The sequence below is a fragment of the Cygnus atratus genome, chromosome 3 (assembly GCF_013377495.2).
Source record: "Cygnus atratus isolate AKBS03 ecotype Queensland, Australia chromosome 3, CAtr_DNAZoo_HiC_assembly, whole genome shotgun sequence".
Taxonomy (NCBI): domain Eukaryota; kingdom Metazoa; phylum Chordata; class Aves; order Anseriformes; family Anatidae; genus Cygnus; species Cygnus atratus.
In genome coordinates this window covers 90,978,624-90,998,658 of record NC_066364.1, presented here as the reverse complement: position 1 = coordinate 90,998,658, position 20,035 = coordinate 90,978,624, and the positions used below count along the sequence as shown (strand labels likewise).

Sequence of the window (20,035 nt, the reverse complement as noted above, 5' to 3'; positions counted from 1 at the left end):
AGAAAGAGATATTCAATCTCCCCTATTCAGTGATGTACGTACCTGGCTGAAAAGGAAAATATTCAGATTTGTCCTGTTACGTGGTGGTGGGTATCAAGTACAAAACTAATTTCTGAATGGCAAGATGATCACTGATGGGGTGCCAACAGCTTTCGAATGGGTGATTTTTCCACAGCTAATACAGCTACCATGACATTTACTGGAACCATCCTGTGGGGACCACCTTTGGGTATTCGTAACACACAATGCAACAAAAGATGGACCACCGACAAAGAGCGGGTTTTAACATCAGATCTGTATGGGAGCACAAGTGAGCTGCTATGAAAAGAAACAGATGGGGAGCTCATGGGCTTAGCCAGCACCAACTGCCCAGGCCTTGATCCCCAGAGACGTGCTTGTTGGCAGCAGGGCAAATGCAATTTGTCTGTATTACAAAGCAGCCTCCCAATGAAAAGATACAGCTTTGTGCATACTATGGTTTTGCTAGTTTCTATCCTTTCATAAGCAAAACTAACACCCCCTAGGGAACCCAGAAGTCATTGTTTTGAGACCTGACATGCTGACCGCCTATTTTGGGATGGTCAGAGTAAAGGTGTACCCACCTGGTGGGCTCTTTTTTTCTGTTTTCCGAAAGGATAAGTAGTGAACTGTTGTTTCTCCTGTCCTGCACCTGTGCAGGCCCTCTGCATCCACAGTGATTAAAATAAAGAGCCCTTGTGAACACCTGGAATTGAACTAGGCTCTGGAGAAGGTCTGCTGAGATTATAGCATAAATCCAGATTGCAACAACCCTAAAAAGAGCATGACAGAGCAGCTCTATCATCAGGAGCAAGGAAAGGGTGAGAGAAACCAGGCCTGTCTGAAGGTGCAGAATGTGGTCCATGACAGGAGACCAAAACCGCCTCCTCTACTGCTTTTGCTCAGGGGCAGCACTGGGCTGGAACGGATCTAGGCAGAGCAGGGGAGGGCCCAGGGGTGGCTGGGCAGGGACAGCCAGGCCCAGCAGTGCCGCAGGGGACCAGCAGTGCCCCAGGGGCCCGCAGCCCCATGGTGGCCTCCTGGCAAGGGCCCTTGGCCCTGGGGCACGCTCCGCCTCCTGGCACCCCAAGCTGGGCCTGTTCTCTGGTCCCAGCAAACAGGGCACCCGATCCTGCCCTCTGGCTTCATTCAGGTATCTCCATTCACATGTAAACTTCATCCATTTCTTGAACTCTTGCTAAAGTGCTAATCCAGTTCACACCCATGCATTTATGGATGTGTATTTAAATCATGAGTGGTTTTTTTCTAAATGTATGCAATATGTACGCAAGTACACATCAGAAGTGGATCCACGCATAATATATATATATTTGTACCCTCCTTCAGATACCTATATTCATAGACACAAGAAAGAAAAGCATCTATTGTTATATATTAGCATTTCCTGCTCCAAAGGAAATGGGCAGTCAGTCAGAATGGGCTGTCTTTTGTCATCCTTTGATAAGGTGCCTACTCACACTTTGAACCTTGCTTTATTCTTGCCTATAATATGCTTTGGTGCCGAAGAGTTAGTTATGAAGAGTTACAAACCTACATTCTTCATGAAGAGCTGAAATTGCATGAAAGTGGCTTTTTGTTCATGGGCTGTGAGAGGTGAAGAACAGGCTACAGCATAAGCAGCCTTTTGCAGGTTATCCTTTCATCATTTCCTGTTATCCTCTAATTTGAGATGGGCGGTGCCACACTCTGCAGTTCTTCTGTGCTTCTACACCTTTGTAACAGTATTCTCCTCCCTCCTAGTCCCCTTCCTACCAAGCATTCAGCAACTGTATTCAAAAACCTCTATCAGGGAAGACTGAAACACTTTTCTTCTTGAAGTAGAAGTCTCTGCCTCCCCCCCCGCCCCCAAATGTGAGTTTTGAATTCTGTTTGCCCTGATGATATTTTCAAATAGCAGGAACAGAAGCAAAATGGTAGTGTGTCTCATTTTAATTGCCTAAAACCAACATGAATGAAATTTATCAGTCCTGTAAGCATGGAGTTGCTTTTTTTAAATATATTTAAAATACTTTTTATATTTTTATTTACAAAAGGATAAACAAGTCTGTGGTTTCACACTAAACAAAAAAAGAACAAGGCTAATAGCAGAAGAAAGAGACAGAAGAATGCGTGAGCTCAGGAATCTTTAAAAAAGTATTTGGAATACAAGCAACAGAGGACACACAGGGATGGCTAACAGCCAGCATGGCTGGAATCGGGTCTGAAAAAAACATCTCTTTTATCCCTCAATAACGAGTGGACTCAATAAAGAGTCCGAAGCAGAGCAGTCCTTCAAACCTCAGATCTGCTTTCTGGAGCTTGAAGCTTAGTAGCCATACTTTTCGTTGAGATGAGTCTTGCCATCACCGCTCTGACCTAATGGACAAAGATAAAAAGTTACTTTAAAGAAAAAACAAATTAACATAAAAACAAACAAACAAAACAACATAAGAACCCCACAACCAACCAACCACCAATAACGAACAAAAAAAACACCCCAAAAATTAGTCCAATACAAGTTTATAGGACAAGTATTAAATAGTCTCTAGGCAGCACCTGTCAGATAGGCATAAAACCCAGACAGGATATTACAGTCCAAATTGTCTTTTTATTTACAACTCGTCTAACATTACTAACACTGTCAAGATTACATCATCTATTCATGCTTTATTTTTTTTCCTAGTGTACTCATTATGCCAACTTAGAAGATAAATCTGGTTATTAACAGGTAGAGAGAGGAAAACGAGCTCCCTCTGATGGACACAGGTTGCTTGGCTACACTAGATCAGACCTCTGCGTTATTGAAGCAGGCATTTTGCTCCAGCTGATTCACATGCCAGGAAGGCTTCACCAGGTTATAGTTTTTCTTCACTGAACTTTATTCTCATTTTTCTTATTCCCTTTGGAACCTGTCGACATTATCAGGTTGCAACAGCTTCAACAAAAATTATAATGATGGATCTACCAAATGAAAGCTAAGCTTTGATCTCACAATGAAAACTTAAGTGCAAGAAAATGAATTTTCAGTTTTGGAGCCACTGGAAATTCAATACATTGTTTAAGAATAACCCCACCTAACTAAAAACACTCTAGAACTAAAATTAAAAAAAATAGTTCAATTTTAACATGTACTAAATGTGTGTATCAATTATTCAGCATCTTCAAAGAGTTAGCAAGACTTTTCTTCAAAATACGACCCAAAGTCTGTACTGCAAAAATCTGCAAAAAATTTTCACATGTCACAGGCTTCTATGAAAATTGAGAATACTAATATTGCTGGAGCATTTATTCTTGGTGAAGCTTTGAGCTTTTCTTTTAACTAGATACCTGCATCGCTATATGCAAATGGAGTTAGGTCTCTCAAATGTTACAGAACTGAAAGACAAACTTCAGGTGCATCTGTTCACTGAGATGAAGCTGCTACAGATAAGGTCAGCATTTCACAACAAGAATTGCATGGAGATACAAGAAATAAATATGGGGCATAACATGCCAAAAAACATCAGGTTCTCAGTAAGTATTCCCACATTACTTTTTCCCCCCTCAACGCATTACAAGGACACCCTGACTACTTGTTAGGTATCTTCTTGAGTTATAGGAATAAAACCCAAAGAAATAGTCAATACCTGCAGGAGGAACCCACATGCAGTAGTCTGGGTCATCATCTGGGTAATGCGAAGAAAAAAAAGGTGGTTGGACCTGCAAAAGGAGAAAAGATTTTTAAGGTGCTGCACCCTTTCAGCAATGTGTCACAGCCACTAAATCTCTCAATTATTCAAAAGACAAATGCTGAGCAGTGTGGGTTATTTCTACACGGCCATGGACAAAAAATATAGTTCAGAGGAAAGAAAAATATACAGTAAACTCTCAAATTGATCCAATTTATTCCCAGTATAGTCACAGAATCATAGAAACATTAGTTAGAAAGGACCTCTGGAGATCAACGAGTCCAAACTCCATTTCAAAATAGGTCCATTGCCAACACCAAATCAGGTCATCCATGGTCTTCAGAGAGCGGATCTGGGCAGCCTAGTCAGGGGAGATAAATGTAATGCAAAACTCTACAGCTTTATTGAATAACAGAACTGTATATGACAACTTTTGGTTTCAAAGAGATCTCTCCCACTCCTTTCCACAGCTCCACTTCTGGACAGTTTAATTGCCTCATCCTAATGTTTGTTACTGTCATTCGACACAGTTTCTTTACACAGGGAAAAGCTTTGGAGTAGGATTTTTAAGAAGTGCTTTAGTGATTTCAAAGCACAATCCCACTGAAAACTTTAGGTTCAAGGTGACTTTTGAAAGTATATAAAGTATATAAAAGTTCAGCTATGTTGTATAAGGGTAACTTAACTTTTCAAAAGACAAGAAAACCCAATTTTTTCAGGTCTCACTGGCATCACTGAAATGTTTAAAGCAAACAGAAACAGGTCACTTGCAATTCAAATGTTGACACAGCAGTGTCTTTTTATCCCCAGCTTTTTAAGTTTTGCCACATTGGCATCATTTTCTCAAGTTTTGTTTTCAACTACTGCAGGTAGCTAACAAAAAAAGTCTCACTCTACAGTTTTTTGATATTTTAAGAGCTCAAAGTGTGCCCATGTTACTCAGCACTGATTTGCATTACTCTGTAGTATCATGACACAGTCCTAAGTTATGCAGTTGAAGCAATTTTTCATTCCCTCAAAAACAAACAAAACAAACAAACAAACCAATTTCTCTTCCCCAAATTAACCTCTAAAAGAGTTCGTTTGTATCACTAATGTTTGGAAAACATCAGACTGTGGAGTTGAACAGTTGTTAAGTATGACTTGTGAACAGCCACTTAAAAAATAGATTTTTTCTGGTTTTGCATTATTCAAAGTTATGTCTCAAATATGAAAAGAGAAAAAAACATAAGGAGAATTCTGCTTGATATTTTCCATGCAAGAATATGAGCCCAATGGTAGACAGGGCATGTGGAAAAAGTGATTTGTAACGGGAGCGAGAACACAGCTAAGCCATCTGTTATTTGGGGAATGCTCAGTGTTAGAGTGAACTCTGCTGATGGGAGGTGCTGACTTGACTGGCTTAGTGTGAATGCAGGAGAACAAGACAGCTTCTCATAGAAAGGGTATACACTGGGCTCTAACAGAGTAAATTTACTCTTGCTTTCTTTATCAACGTACTTTAGGCCAGCAACAAAGAATAATACTAGAGGCTGTGCCTACCCAGTCCTTGGGTCCTCTGCCAAGAGCAGCAAGAGCAGCAGCAGCTAGCCCACACATGCTTCAGGGAGTTAAGTTTCTTTAAGCAGGTGGAGCAGGACTAAAATTCAATGGTCACCACAAAAAAAACGTCCTAACGCTCAGAACTCATGGCCCATCAACTACAGTAATCTTCTTTGACGGCAGCCAGTGTTATGGTGGGATGCATTCTGAAGGGAAGAGCCTCGCAATAATCACTAGGCTAAGAGCATGCCATCAGAGAAGTTTCTTCCCGATTTCAGGAATGCAACAACTACCTGTGTCCCAAAATGTGGAAGGCTCATATACTTTAAATTTTACTACAAATCTTATGAACGGGAAGCACATCACACACACTCAAATTCAGTAATAATTGGGTTGCAAAATACAATAGTCTTACCAGATATTTCTCTTACCATATCTTACAGAGAAGGAAGAAAACTACAGTTTTAGTCCAGCATGTTCTGTGTCAGCCAATACATGTTTCCCAAGCTACTCTCCATGAAAGTTTTGCAAAGTCACCTTGAAAGCCCAGAGAGCACCAGTGTTCTACAACACTTGTGCTACAGGTGAAGATGCAATTCACAACAGCTTAACATCAGCTTTGCCAAGTGAAAAGCTGGAAAAATAATTCTGTGTTTCAATTGAGAACCTTTGTTTATTTACTACAGCTTCACAGAACCCCTCTGTCATGCTTGAAATGCTCTGCCTTCTCACTGGAGACTCCAAAAGCTGTGTCCAATGGTAGTGTGTAGTTCTACATTTGGGAATCACTCAGCAGAAAAGCACTACCAAAGGCCCACTCAATCCAATTGTTACTATTTCACTAATAAGGAGCCGACTAAATGATTCCTTGAAATTCTTAGGCTCTAGGAGTCACAGTATCATAACTGACCTTGCTTGAGCTATTAGTTTTCTTAGCTTTCTCGGATGTCTCTTCAGGTTCCTTGCACAATGCCTCAGATGCTGACAAAAAAAAACGTTTTATGACACATCTTAAAATGACCAATTCTATCACAAATAAGCTTATAGAAAACTCACATAAAGATGGATACTTCCAAAACGGAAATCCAAGACAACGCACTGCAAAACCATTCATATTTATGGCTGCTGAACATCTTTTTGTTTTCCATAGATCTATTAACTCATGCTTAATACACTCGCAGTCCCCAAACTGAATGCAGTTCAATGAGGTCCTCTATTTGGTATTCTGCAAAATCCTTTTAGTTAATGGCAGATGTTGATTTTCTATGAGATACTCTCTATCTGTAATCACTACAGTGACTGATTTAGACATGAACTGTAGAAAATGTACAGAATCAACATCCTTTAAAAAAAAATCATTTTACAGTAACATATGTGAGGGGAAGGCAAAGACAGAAGTACGCCTGGCTTTTCTGCCACTTAATCTATGAAATATTGACTTTTTTGAGTTAAGTCCATGGTTATTATCATAAGGACAGGAAAACATAGTCTTAAGACTCTGAGTTAGGAAAGAAGAAAATTCATACAGATCTCCTCCAGATGTTCATTGCACCATACACTGTCTACGTTTTGAGAATCTTTTTTTTTTGTGTGCGCGCGCGTACGAGCAGAGGGGTGTCCTGGTTTCAGGTAGGATAGAGTTAATTTTCCTCCTAGTAGCTGGCAGGGTGCTATGTTTTGGATTAGGATGAGAAGAGTGCTGATAACATGCTGATGTTTTAATTGTTGCAGAGCAGTGCTTACACCAAGCCAAGGACTTTTCAGCTTCTCGCTCTGTCCTGCTAACGAGCAGGCTGGGGGTGCAGCAGGAGCTGGGAGGGGACAGACCCAGGACAGCTGACCCAAACTGGCCAAAGGGGTATTCCATACCATCTGACGTCATGCTGAACAATATATAGGGGTGGCTAGCCGGCGTGGGGGGCCGGCTGCTCGGGGATAGGCTGGGCATCGGTCAGGGGGTGGTGAGCAATTGCATTGTGCATCACTTATTTCGTACACATTATTACTATTAATACTATTATTATTCTTATTGTTATTCTTTTCCCTGTCTTAATAAACTGTCTTTATCTCAACTCACAGGCTTCACTTCCCCGTTTCTCTCCCCCATCCCGGAGAGGGAGGGGGGAGGGTGAGCGAACGGCTGTGTGGTGTTTGGCTGCCAGCCGGGCTAAACCACAACAGGGGTCATCTGGGTCATTAAGAGTTAACACTACAGAAGGACAGAACTTTCCCTTTACGAAGTCACACGAGCTATTACTGCAAGAGAACAAGGGGAAAGAAGCACTATGTTTATGCTTCTAAATTATAACAACTTTTATTCTGCACATTTATTTAAAAAAAAAAAAAAAAAGAATCTCTCTGCAGTTAGTGACTACAAAAAGCAGGGAGATCTGAAACAGATGAAATGGCTTCTCTTTGCCATACATTTAGCACTGCCCAAACAAAACAATTCTTCGTTTGAATTCTAGATTCTTACTTTAGACTCTACAGTTAGGCTTAGTCTCTTTCTACTGAGAAAAAAAGCAGTAACTCCTTTAGGCAGTTTCTGAACCCACATGCTAGTGTACAATAGCCTCCAAACTGTACAGCTCACCTTGAGATTTCTCTAGCAGGGGTCCCATCTGAGATTTATTTCTTAATATCTTTGGCTCAGGCAGAATATTAACCCCTGTAAAATAAAAAAAAAAAGGAATATTAGGTGAATGCTCTGCACTAACTCTGATGAGTAGGAGTGCTAGCCTCCCTGAGAAACATTTTTGAAGGGAACTCTGAGCTATGTTTGTTTCAGGAAGAATTCTTCTCTTAAAAGTTCTCTAAATTCCTTCATTCAAGTCTATCACAATACACTATTAAAGGAAAATTTATGACCAGTTAAAATATACTTTTCAATAGCAACCTGTCCAGCATTAGGACAAGAAGATAGAATTCGGTTTCTGTCAAACACACTATTTACGGAGAAACATTATTACTAAGATTTTAAATACATCAAGTTAATATATAGAAGGATGGGTTACAGATAAACCACACAGATGCAAAGAAGATGCCTCTTCCTTCCTATTTTTAAAATTATTTTTCCTCCTTACAAGCTGGTCTGAAGCTTTACACAGGCATTTGTTTTCTTATTAAGTCACTCCCCCTGCCAACAACACATTGCATTTATTACCATATGGACACTCAATCTAAAGAAAGCAGGGCTTATCAAAATAGGACCTTCCTTGAGTCCAGGAGACTTACTTCTATTTTACCAAAAGCACGAAAATATGACTGCCAAGTAGAGTCCCAGCCTGAAGCAGGTATAACTTTCACCCGTTTCTCATCTGTTTTCACCTAGACACTGGGTTCAAGGCAAAAATTTATGGAAAAGCTATATACACACTGCTGGAAAACCTGTGACACAAACCTTAGGAGATTCACATGGCTCAGGAAAAAATAAAAGTACTTATAGCCTCAGCCTCACTACTGGAAAAATCAAAACCCATGCTTACCATCCTGAAGGGATTCTAGCTTCTCATTATCGCAAGTAGAACCATTGGGATCATTAACTTCTTCTCCTGTTTCTTCCTCTGTTGTTATTTTCATTTCCACATCTGATGCTCTGCTGTTTACTGCATCTACTCCCTGCTCCTCCTCCATTTCTTCCTCTTCTTCCTCCTCCTCTTCCTCTGGTCCATCATCTTTCATTTTTAACAAGTTTTCAGGGATAACTGGACGCTTATCAGGCAATTTCTGCAGGACAGAGACTTGTGCATCAGTGCCAGAACAACATGAAAGTAGATGTCACGGAGATTCATTACAGGAGAAAACAGGCATGTTACAGTCACAGAGGCAGCTGGTAGGGAAACACTCACAGGATGAAGAATAGTTAGGTTTTAAGGAAAGAGTTCTTGGTAGAGATGGAAGGGGAAAAAAAGAGATGTTCAGCCCACAGGCAAGAGTGCAGTCTTTTCATAAAAGGGACACTGGAAGCTGAATCAATCTCGGATACGATCTTAGCTTAAAGATCAAGAAAAACAAAAGAAAGTAAAGGACTAGCTGCTGATGTATAGCAGTCATTCAGTCCGACGTCACCAGACTGCCCCTACTTGGATCAATGCCTTTTAACTGCAGCTGTGCCCCAGAAGATTGATTGCGCGAGGGCACAGAATGGCTACTGCTGGCAGCAAACAACATCTGGCAGACACTGCTTGCTGCCCCGTGCACTCTTCCACTCCTGCGGGCTTGCTCCTCCATGCGAGATGACACGGTTGCCACCTGTAGGCTCCATAGGCTCAGATGTCTAAGAACTAGTGTCTGACTTGGAGCACTTACCCCTAGGCTTCCAGTTTTCAGCTTGAATTTGCTCCCCCCTTTCATTGCGCCGAAGAGAGTCAGGGCAATCTTTTTTGGCTTGCTGTCTGCTTCCAGACTGTAACTCCCACTCCTAATAAAAAATAGTTACAAAGAAAAACAGTATTTAAAGTACCACCCAAGTCTCATATATACATATGCAAAACCCCTGCAAAATAGAAGTGAATATATAAAGTCCTTCTATTTCTTTCAAACTTGCAGCACCCAAGGAGGATGTTTCAGGATATGACTCCTCCATACTACGTGCATGCTGCAGGAGTCGGACACTTGCCATAACAGAAAGAAAAAGCAAAAGGAAAAAAAAAAACAAACCACACTTATCAGACTCCCTCAAATTCAAATGCTTAACATATTCAAATGCAAAACATACTTACATATATGCATAATATATCTGTAAATATATAAACACAGTTAGAGGCTGAACTTCAATTTAAGTAAATTAAGTAATTAAACCTCTAATCAAGTTGCCACTAGTAAACAATGAACCCAGCACACACCCTCTTGAATTGCAGCAGCATTGCTAAGCAGTAGCTGAACAGCCACTGCACTTGACTTCTGGATATATTTCACAAAGTGATTTCCATATTATTTGAAGTACTGTAAAACTCTTCAGTTCCTTTTGGATGGAGGTTGTAGTAAAAAAAAAAAATAAAAATATGCTGACACCATGATTCCAGCCCCTTCTTGCTCCTCGTCCCAGTGTAGGTTCAATTTACTCCACTGTTGCTGTGCATCTGCGTCAACCTCAGATGCAGCAGTGGCCAGAAGGCACAGAAGCTTGTTGGAGAGATGAACTAGGAAGTTTTGAAGGCACTGCTGCCTTTGCATTTGGAAAACTGTCTACTTACTGGGGGTGCAAGATTGCCTATGAGAAGTAACAACAGTGGAAGTAACTAAAAAAAAAAAAAAAAAGAAAAAAAAAAAACTTTAGCCAAGACTTACGGGGGCTTCAGCTCAGGCAGTTCTGTAGGCTTGACAAGCTTTATTAACCCTTTCAGTCTCTGCTGCTCTTTCCTCAGTTCAAACGATCGCAAGTGAAGTTTCTTTCGAGTCACGTTGTCTAAGGTGCACCCTGACTTTATTTCGGTCATGAATTCATCCAAGGAATCTTGAGCTGCTGGCTGGGACTGGACTAGGCAAGATAACGATAAGATACATATTGTTATACTCAAGTCCTACCTTTAGAGAATAAAGAATATATGAATGACTATCCCCTCTGTGAGATTTTTTTGAATGGTGAAATAATGGAGGTTGATAGCCCTAGAAAGATGAAAGCTTTTCTCTTAAAGTCCAGCAGTAAATCTTAATCCACTCAGATGAAAAAGCCTCTCAAAATTGAATGTTTCTTTATGAGCACGTCTGTCTGCATTCTAGGTTGCTCATCTCAATTCAAGATCTGCTGTCCCTAAAAAAAACAAAAAGTGGCTTTTGGGTCCTTTTTATAGTCACGGACTAAAATAAACACAGCTACAAGGAATCCTACAACACCACATGGGAAATCCCATTTTGACTTTCCCAGGATGTTTATGTAATAATGTTTGCAAACCTAAAAATGAAATAACTGACACATGATGCTGTCTCCCACTCCTGAATGACTGAGTGCATGTGAGAATAATTGTATATGTTAAGACAATCACACAAAATTTATCTTTGTTTTGGTTTGATTTTCTAACAGAAAAACACTGCTCTGTATTTGAGAAAAACAAAAAGACAGTCCTTCTACTCCACCTGACTTCAAACAAAAATATTTCTATGCATATTTAACTAATTAAAATAAAACTGGAGGAAAAACTCAAACAACAAAGAAAAATAAATACACAATTCTAACACATGGATTTAGAAAACAAACAAAAGAACAGGAAAACTCCTGAAGCACTGTTCAAGCCCAAGAAAGGAATTTTTATATTTTTCTCAAAAGTAACTTTGAGACAAAGAAAAACACTGTTGTTAGAATTATATCGAGCTTTTTGATAGGCAGTTTTCTGCCTTTTATTGTTATATAAAGTTGGCAAATCTGATATTTATTTGTGGCTTTAATACATGCACAAGGATAATTCTGTGACCAATGAGTTGTTTTTAATTCTGTTTACATTATTGTTAAGAGTACATATTTGAGCAGTTTACATAACATTTAATATTTACACATATAACATAATAACATAACATTTAATATTTACACAAATGTCTAAGAAGACTAACATTTTCAAATGTACTTAACTGAAAAGGGTATTTCTGATCTAGAGACAAAACCCAGTTTTCACAAACATATGAAAGCTACAACAGCAACTGAAGACATACAGGATTGATAAGGCTCTGAAAGATAAGAGCATCCACCTCCAACCAAATATAAATGACAATGAAATATGTTATAAAAGAAATTCAGATAGAAATACTCTTCTTTTTCCTAACTATTTTGAGCTTAGACAAAAATGATCAATGAAAAAGCCTCGTTAATAAACAGTCTGAACCACCTCACAGCCTAGAGTCAAGAGGAGCAGTTATTTAAACATCAAAGGTAACATTTCATGCTTGGTCAGGTAATTTGGAACAATTAAAGGAACTGCAGTTCTACAGCTCACCATTTTAGCCCTAAAAGACTGCATGAGCACTTCACTGATCTTCAGAGATTTGGATCACTGTTCTTGCAAACAGGATTCTCTGCCTGATTCCACCAACGCTGCCTGAGATCAGGTAGTTGAGCTTACCGGGTTAGTTAGCATTCAGTATCTGTTGCCACACTTCTCCACGCTGCTTAAGGAAAATTTGCTATTGCTATGAGGTGAATCAATCACGGCTACTATACTTTACATTCGGGGGGGGGGGGGGGGTTGGGGGGGGAGGGAAAGCTATAGAGCTTTTTACTGCACCAAGAACTTATCAATTTTCTTTTGAACAGGCAACCAAAAATGAGACTGAAGAGCTCTGTGTGTTTGATTTCCTTTCAGTTACATCAGTAACTGAGAGACACCAAGTCAGTCCATCAGTAGTTAGTTCTGAAGAACTCTAAAGAACAATTTATGAACTTTCACTGAGATCTTTTCAACAACCACTTAATCTCTCCAAGTGCTTGGTAAGGGGTGTTGCAATTTAGCCTGTCATTCACTCACTGGTCCCACTACACTCTCGCCCCCAGGCGAGATCATTTAGAGCAAGCCGAATTGCGTTAAGGTTTCAGAACCATATGGAATACTGCAACTTTGCCAGACAGCTCAAGAGAGTAGTAAGAGTCACCCATGATCAATACGCACGCTCCTGGCTTATACTTGTATTCCTCATCTGTGATTTTATCTGAGAAAACACAAGTAACTAGAACACACGCACACAAACTGATGACAGAACATTTGCTACGTTTTATCCTGGTCTAGTTTTCGGAAATTTGCATTCGAAACTGAATCACTCTGTATTGCAATACCTTGCAGGCTGTTGGGCCTAGTAATTAACTGATGAGATTTCAGTATTTCTAAGCCTCTAAACTAGTTATGTAACCAGTTACAATTCACCAAGCCACGATAATATATCGTTAGAATTATATGGTGTTAGCAGAAGTCTACAAATGAACTGATTCTTGGTTCTTCTGGTCTCTTACAATCGTTCTTGTTGAGAAACAGTAACGGAAGAAACAAAGGCTTCATGACACAAGTGCTTGGCATTACCCGTCATCGGCAATTAAAACATTAGCTTCTCCTACTAGTTGATCAGGAACTACTTATCAGTAAAGTCATGCTGAAAACAATTACTTCAAAGACACTGAACTGACCCATCAGTCAGAATGCTCACTGGAACAGTAAGGTTTTCTCAACAGCGATCTGGTAGAATCAATCACCAACAAAAATGCTCATACAAATGAGTTTGGGTGTAGCATTGAGTAAGAAAGAAATGTGCCCATATAATTCACGAAAGACAGCACTGCTGTCAGATTGCTGCTAGGTTTCTTGAAGAAGCTCTGACAAACTGATGTTGCAGCCTTTACTGAAGTCAACTCTGTTAGAAAGCATTTTGTATGATGAACCAACCTAAATCCATTTCCTTCATGCCTTCCTTCCACAAGATATCATCAGTAATTTAAAGCAAAACGCACCTCATGTAGTGTGCTTTTAAATCTAAGTTACTAGCAGGCACATTCCCCACTTTCCGGAAAGGCTCTGCCTTCATACACAGACAATTCTAGAAACCCGAATGGCTCCCTCATAAGCTAGAAAGCTCACTGAACACGTGGGCTAAGCATCGACTACTTTAACTCTACATTTCTCTTTTCCTACCTTTTCAAGGTGTATTTGCAACGAGAGAAGCAAAATAAAAGATACCGTCTTTTCTCTGCCAGTTGTTTGTTCTTCCCTTACAGATGGTTTTGGAGGGAATGGAAAAATGTGGTCCTTGAACTGGGTCAGTTTCACTATTATGAGTAGCTAAACAGTAATAATGCCCACCCTGTTATGCTCCAGGAGCTTGCACACTCTCCTCCTTATCTTAGACATGGGATACTTTTGGAGAAAGCTGCATTCGTTAGCAAATGACTATGCACACAGTACATAACCTACTGGATTAAGAGCATTAAGTATCTTCTCCAGATAACTCAATCGCCTGCAAATCTTCCTGCCTCTTTGTGGAAAGCAGACATACAAAAAAATGCATGTAAGACGCATGATTCTATGATATCTGTAAGATATATTTTCATTTCTTTATTGTTTTTTTTAATGGAGAACACTATAATCAGAGACTTCACATCTTACCTTTCCCTGAAGCCTTCAGCTTTTCTGTTATCTCAAGAAGCTCATTTTCAGATTCCTTTAGCTTTGTGACCTATGAGAGAAAAGATCTCCTAAGCATATGCTTTATCTTCTTTAAAATCTCCATTTAAGAGTTCCTCAAATATCCTACCACATTATCTCCATTTTATTTTTTTTTAATTTCTGATCTCTTGATTGGGAATTTCTGGGATGAAAAAAATATCATAGAATATCCCGAGTTGGAAGGGACCCATAAGGATCATCAAGTCCAACTCCTGGCACCACACAGGTCTGCCCAAAAGTTTAGACCATGTGACTAAGTGCACAGTCCAGTCGCTTCTTAAATTCAGACAGGCTGGGTGCAGTGACTACTTCCCTGGGGAGCCTGTTCCAGTGTGCGACCACCCTCTCGGTGAAGAACCTCTTCCTGATGTCCAGCCTAAACTTCCCCTGCCTCAGCTTAACACCGTTCCCAAGGGTCCTATCACTGGTGTTTACGGAGAATAGGTCACCTGCCTCTCCACTCCCCCTCGCGAGGAGTTTAGATTGTTCTTAAACAATGCATCAAAAATTATTTGAATAGTATGCATATTTATGTTTCAGAAAGTCCTTTCTCATAATGCTTTTATACCACTGTCATGATCCTCCAGCCCTCCCTACTCCCACCTATTTGCTTCTCCATACACTATTGTCTGTGTAGGACTTCTAGTTGTCATACTCGTGTCAGTCCAGTCTGCTTATTCTTTGAAGCAGAATAAGATCCTTCTTTGGTATGTGCCCTGTGAACTTGAAAGCTTGTAATTATTATCTAGCGCTTTAAAGCTATTTTATGGTATCCTGTTCTCATTCACCCACTGTTGTGATCTACCAAGCAGAAGGCGATATTACACAGACAAAAAAAGAAAGGCAGTATGCTTTCACTGTAATTACCACTTTTTTCAGATATTTACAGATACTGTGAACAAAGTAAAAAAAACTCTATTTAAAGTTGCAAAATCCTCCTGCCTCTCCTAGTTTATGAGGAATTAAGTCTTGTATGCAGCGACAGAACCTCAAAAATCGAACCCTGGTCTCTGGAGAAGACAAACCACAAGCAGCTGCAAACTACTTTTTTGCAGGCTGACTTGGCCTTAAGCCATGAAAGTTCCTGACAACAAGGTATTTCATTTTCCACAGCCAGTTATCCCTTTTGCTTAAGGTAGCAGATATGCATCAGTTAGTAGCAGTAACAATGATGTTTCTGTGCTGTACACTAAGTATTAAATTGAAGTAACAAATCACTCTCACTTTCTGTTGTTGTTTGAGAGTTTAAGGTGTCTTCTATATCCCACTTTTTTTTCCCTCTCGAAACCTTTAAAAGCCTTTGGTGATTCTACAATCACCAAATCTAACCCCATTCCAATTTATCTTGTCCAATTAATAGATAAGGGTCTCAAATGATACTAGAGTTCAGGCCAACAAAAATAAGACCTGGGGAAAAAAAAAAAAAACATATATATATATATATATATACACACACACACACACACATATATATATATGTATAAGCTTTCCTTATTAGTAATAAGACATTCATGAAAGAATAGGCCTGGCATTTCATAATTCTTCTTACCAGGGAGTCATAAGTTTCTGGTTTTTCTTCTATTTTACCAGCTTTCTTCATTCTATTCAGTCGCTTCTTTTCTACAGCACCAGTTCGATCAAGGAAGGTGTCATCGTCACTGTCATAGAAGTCCTCATCTTCCCAATTCTTTGATTTCCTTTTTCGAGATACTGGGAAAGGTTAAGAGAAAAGGTCAGGAACAAAGTGACTTACACTGAGAAGTCAAACAAGTTCAAGATAGCAATCTCAAACCCCTAGAGTTTAGGGTCTTTGAGACCATCACAGCATTTAACCGGTTATTTACCTGCTTCTTGCCTCAGCACTCCCCTAGCATCCAGTAATCTGCAAGCTTCCAGTGCACACTGTACCATTGCTTCTTTCTTCTTTCCTGAATGGAGAACCTCTGCCACCAGCTGCTTCCCTGATGCATCATCCACAGGCAACCTGTTCAGTTCAAAGGATCAGAGAATAGCTCCAATAGATAAAGCCTTTCCTGGTATTTGTCATGTCGACATTGTTCTTTCCACCTCCCTCTAGTCTTTCTTTTTGTGGGGATTAAATATTTTTACATTTCATTTGACACCCTACTAGTCCAAACATGAGTGCAGACTTTCTGTATTTTTTTTTTTATTTCACTAACCCAAACAATAAATCTTTTTCCATTTGTTCAATTGGGATTACAACAGGTTAAACATCAGTCACGAATCATTTTAAGCATCACCTTGCATCCATGCAACACCAGTAACAAATACTTTATGCCACACTGAAGCAAAGGTTTCTTAAGCAATGAGACATACATATTGTACCTATTCATTTGAGACCTAATCTGTTGATTTAATTCTACCTCACCTTCTCCAGCCTAATACAAGAATTATGTTAGTTGGCTCTGGAAGGAACCCAACAAAAACTGCTTTATACCATCAAAGAACTGAAATTGGTACAGAGTAGAATATTTTTTCCCCATTAGGAGTTGAAAGATATTGACTCCTGGTTTCTTTTGTATTTCAATTTCATTTATTTCTCAAAACATGGGGAACTGAAAGAACCCGTTTCCTTGCTTTACCGATTTTTACCTCTAAGGAACACCAAATGCTGGCAGACCACAAAGGAGTAAAGACACTGAACTAGGTAGGCATTGATCCTTGACCTTCTTCTTCAGTATCAGGACTTTGGTCTAATTCCAGCTGGCCTCCTTGGCAAGCACGATAGATAAGTGATTCCCTCAGCTTTTGTTTGTGAATACAATGAAGCCAGATTCTACACACAGAAGTGAATGAATGTATACATACTTGACCCTGCATAGCCAGCTATTGTGCCCACGATCATCATATTCATATTCTAACTCTTCTCCTAGAGAGGAAAAGAAAGAAAGCTGGTGTAGTTACCAAAAGTGAAATAAGGAGGTACAATCTTCACAGCTGAGAAGAACATCAGGGTTAGACAAAATAGGTATGATGTTCTCGTGGTATACCAAAGACTGAATGTCATTTTTTTTTTTTTTAGGCCATGGGATCTTCAGTTCATATTATGCTCATTTAGTTATTTTTCACAATCAAGGTTTTTTCAGATCAAAAGATCTGTAAGTGACCTATTCGGGAATACACAGTTAAAGAAAAAAAACAACCTTGTACCTTCAGGTATTAAAGTAAATGATACTGAAGAAAGGACAGTTTGCAATCTGGATTCACAGATATTGTTTACCACAAAGGTTAATTTTTCATGTTAACAAATATACGAGTCATCTGTAAGCTTTGCTAGCAACCAATGGAAGCTTAGGCTAATTCAGTATTGCTTTTTTCTTTTAATACTTTCCAATTCTATCTCCGAACAGCACAGCCTGAAATTTGATGGTTTTGGATTTTTTAATATAGCTTCAAAAGATGGATGTGGCTTGACAGCCACTCCAGAGGAACATAAGATGCCCTCTCCAACTCCCAATTTAGAAGTTAGGAACTAAGTCTCAGCTCTTCAGTGGTGAGCTAAGTTTTTAAAAACAACTCCCTTCTCCCAAAAAAACAATGACCAAACAAAAAAGCCCCACCCACAATGAAACAGAAAAGTTTAGCTTTCACACTTTAATATATTTTAAAATATGAGCACAAACACCAAACTTGGCTAAACAAAAATAATTTATAAGTGAAAAGTACCTTCTCTGTCAAAAAAGCCCTGTAGGGCCTTCCTAGGGTCCTTCATATAGAAGGCATCTTGTACGTCCTGAAATTCAATAGCAATAGGGTTTTCTTCAGCCTCATCCTCCTCAGCATCCTCCCCTGGAAGAACAAAGTGCAAACAAGATAGTGAAATGTTAGAATTTGAACACCAGTGTATTTCAACTACTGTAAGTTTGAAAGAAATATCAACTACATCATCCTAAAATTATTTTTCTTAACTTGAATATTGGTTCTGCATCCAAACAAAAAACCCCACTCTTTTGCTATTAGTTGTTCCATTTTAAGATACAGTTTTGCACAGAAACGTCACTACAGTTTCAGCACCTTCAAGGGGTTTATGTGCTTACACATTCTCATTTACAAACAAATCATTTTGTACTGAAAAGCTCATTAATTATAATTTATCTCACTCATGTGGAATTCCTGTTAAAAATTTACGGACAGCCTCACTGCACAGCAGTCTCAAGCAAGCAAATTCAATCTCTCTGGCCAAAGTGTCAACATCACTGCAAGAACAAAATACACAGCCTAAACTAAAGTCTCAGTTTCCTTTTTGAGGTATAGATATATTGCTTTTTCCCTGATTTTAAAAGAAGATCTAGTAAAGTTCTCACCTGGTATGTTTCACCTACTCACAGTACTCGTCTTTTTAAAAGGAGAAGGACTTTGCGTTTGTACTCAAGAACACCACTGTTTTTGGACAATTAGCATCCAGCTGGTACGTCAACCCTAGTATTCCTTGAAAATTCACTTAAAAACCTTCCAAGGTGCACCAGCTGATGTATGCATCAGTACTTACCCATTCCCCACGAGCAGCTCATATCGGTGTTCTGACTGCTCTCGTTTCTTCTCTCCTCTTTGTCATCTTCCTCATCAGAGTCTTCTTCCAACATCGTCTTTTCTAGTTTCGCTTGCTGCTGCTTGCGCAGTGCCTTCAGCTGAGTCACGGTCAGCTCCGACTCGGACTCCTGGTCCTCCTCGGGTCCCTGTGTCACAAACAGTAACTTTATAGGAGTGTTTTGAAAAGAAATAGTTTCAACAAGACATGAAAATCACATACGATAACGTTTATAGATTATAGTGCCCTTCAAAAAGCGCTCTTCAAACCATTTGTTATGGTTTGCATGCAGATATATCAATTTCAACATCGAGAGAAGAAAGAAAGAAATGAGCATTACTTTATACCCGCAGGCCGCTCAAATACAACCGTCAGGGGCACAATGCAAAGATTTCGATGGAGCACAAGGGAGCACTTGAGGAGCGAGCGGCTGACCCCCCTACCACGATGGGCACCCCAAGGCCCTCCTGACCTCCCCAAACCTCCCTCGGGGCACAGCCGGGGCACAAGGCTCCCTAACTAAATAAACACCAGCGCTTCCCTCCGCTTCCCCCGGCCCACCTGCAGCAGGAAGAGGCGGGAGCTGCCGCCGAAGCGGAGCCCGTGGCCCACCCGCACCCGGCAGTAGGTGCGCGGCGGCACCCTCGCCTTGTTGAGGAAGGTGCCGTGGGTGCTGCCCAGGTCATAGACGTAGAAACCGGCGGCGTCGGAGCCGTCGGGGGAGCTGCCGGGCCCGCGGTACTGCAGCACGGCGTGGTGCCGCGACACCGACGGGTGCTCCAGGGCCAGGGCGCAGCCGGGCAGCCGCCCCGCCAGGAACCAGCTGCCGCCCTCCAGCCGCACCGAGCCCAGCACCACGCCGCCCTTCAGCACCTCCAGCCCGTAGCCGGCGCCGGCAGGAGGGCGGCAGCCCCACGGCGGCTCCTCGTAGCGGGGGGCTGGCGGTGCGGGGCCGGGACCGGCACCGGCACCGGCACCGGGTCCCGGTTCGGCTGGCGGCGGCCGGCTCGGCCGCTTGAAGCCGGTCGCCTCCGTCTCGCCGGGCTCCGCCATTTTGTGGCGTCCCTCCCGAAATAGGGTCCTCCGCGGGCGGGCGCCGCGGCTGGGGGAGCGGGGAGGCG

The 20,035-nt window shown here is 40.7% G+C and overlaps 1 protein-coding gene across 2 annotated transcripts; it reads right to left on the bottom strand.

Annotated features, from left to right (window-relative positions):
• Positions 1-1,951: 1,951 nt before the first annotated feature.
• SLC4A1AP (solute carrier family 4 member 1 adaptor protein) lies at positions 1,952-20,011 on the bottom strand. 2 transcript variants are annotated; one of them, XM_035558149.2, is made up of 15 exons: positions 19,476-20,011; positions 18,876-19,062; positions 18,053-18,175; positions 17,195-17,255; positions 16,210-16,349; positions 15,915-16,075; positions 14,306-14,375; positions 10,518-10,707; positions 9,537-9,648; positions 8,714-8,954; positions 7,822-7,896; positions 6,139-6,209; positions 3,950-4,047; positions 3,645-3,717; positions 2,026-2,394 (listed from the first exon to the last, which is right to left on the bottom strand). In XM_035558149.2, the coding sequence occupies exons 1-15, from the start codon at positions 19,965-19,967 to the stop codon at positions 2,311-2,313; spliced, it is 2,178 nt and encodes a 725-aa protein (XP_035414042.1). In that variant the 5' UTR covers positions 19,968-20,011; the 3' UTR covers positions 2,026-2,310. The 2 variants fall into 2 exon arrangements, with proteins under 2 accessions (XP_035414051.1, XP_035414042.1); XM_035558158.2 differs by lacking the exon at positions 3,950-4,047 and having other exon boundaries at positions 1,952-2,394; positions 19,476-20,009.
• Positions 20,012-20,035: the final 24 nt, after the last annotated feature.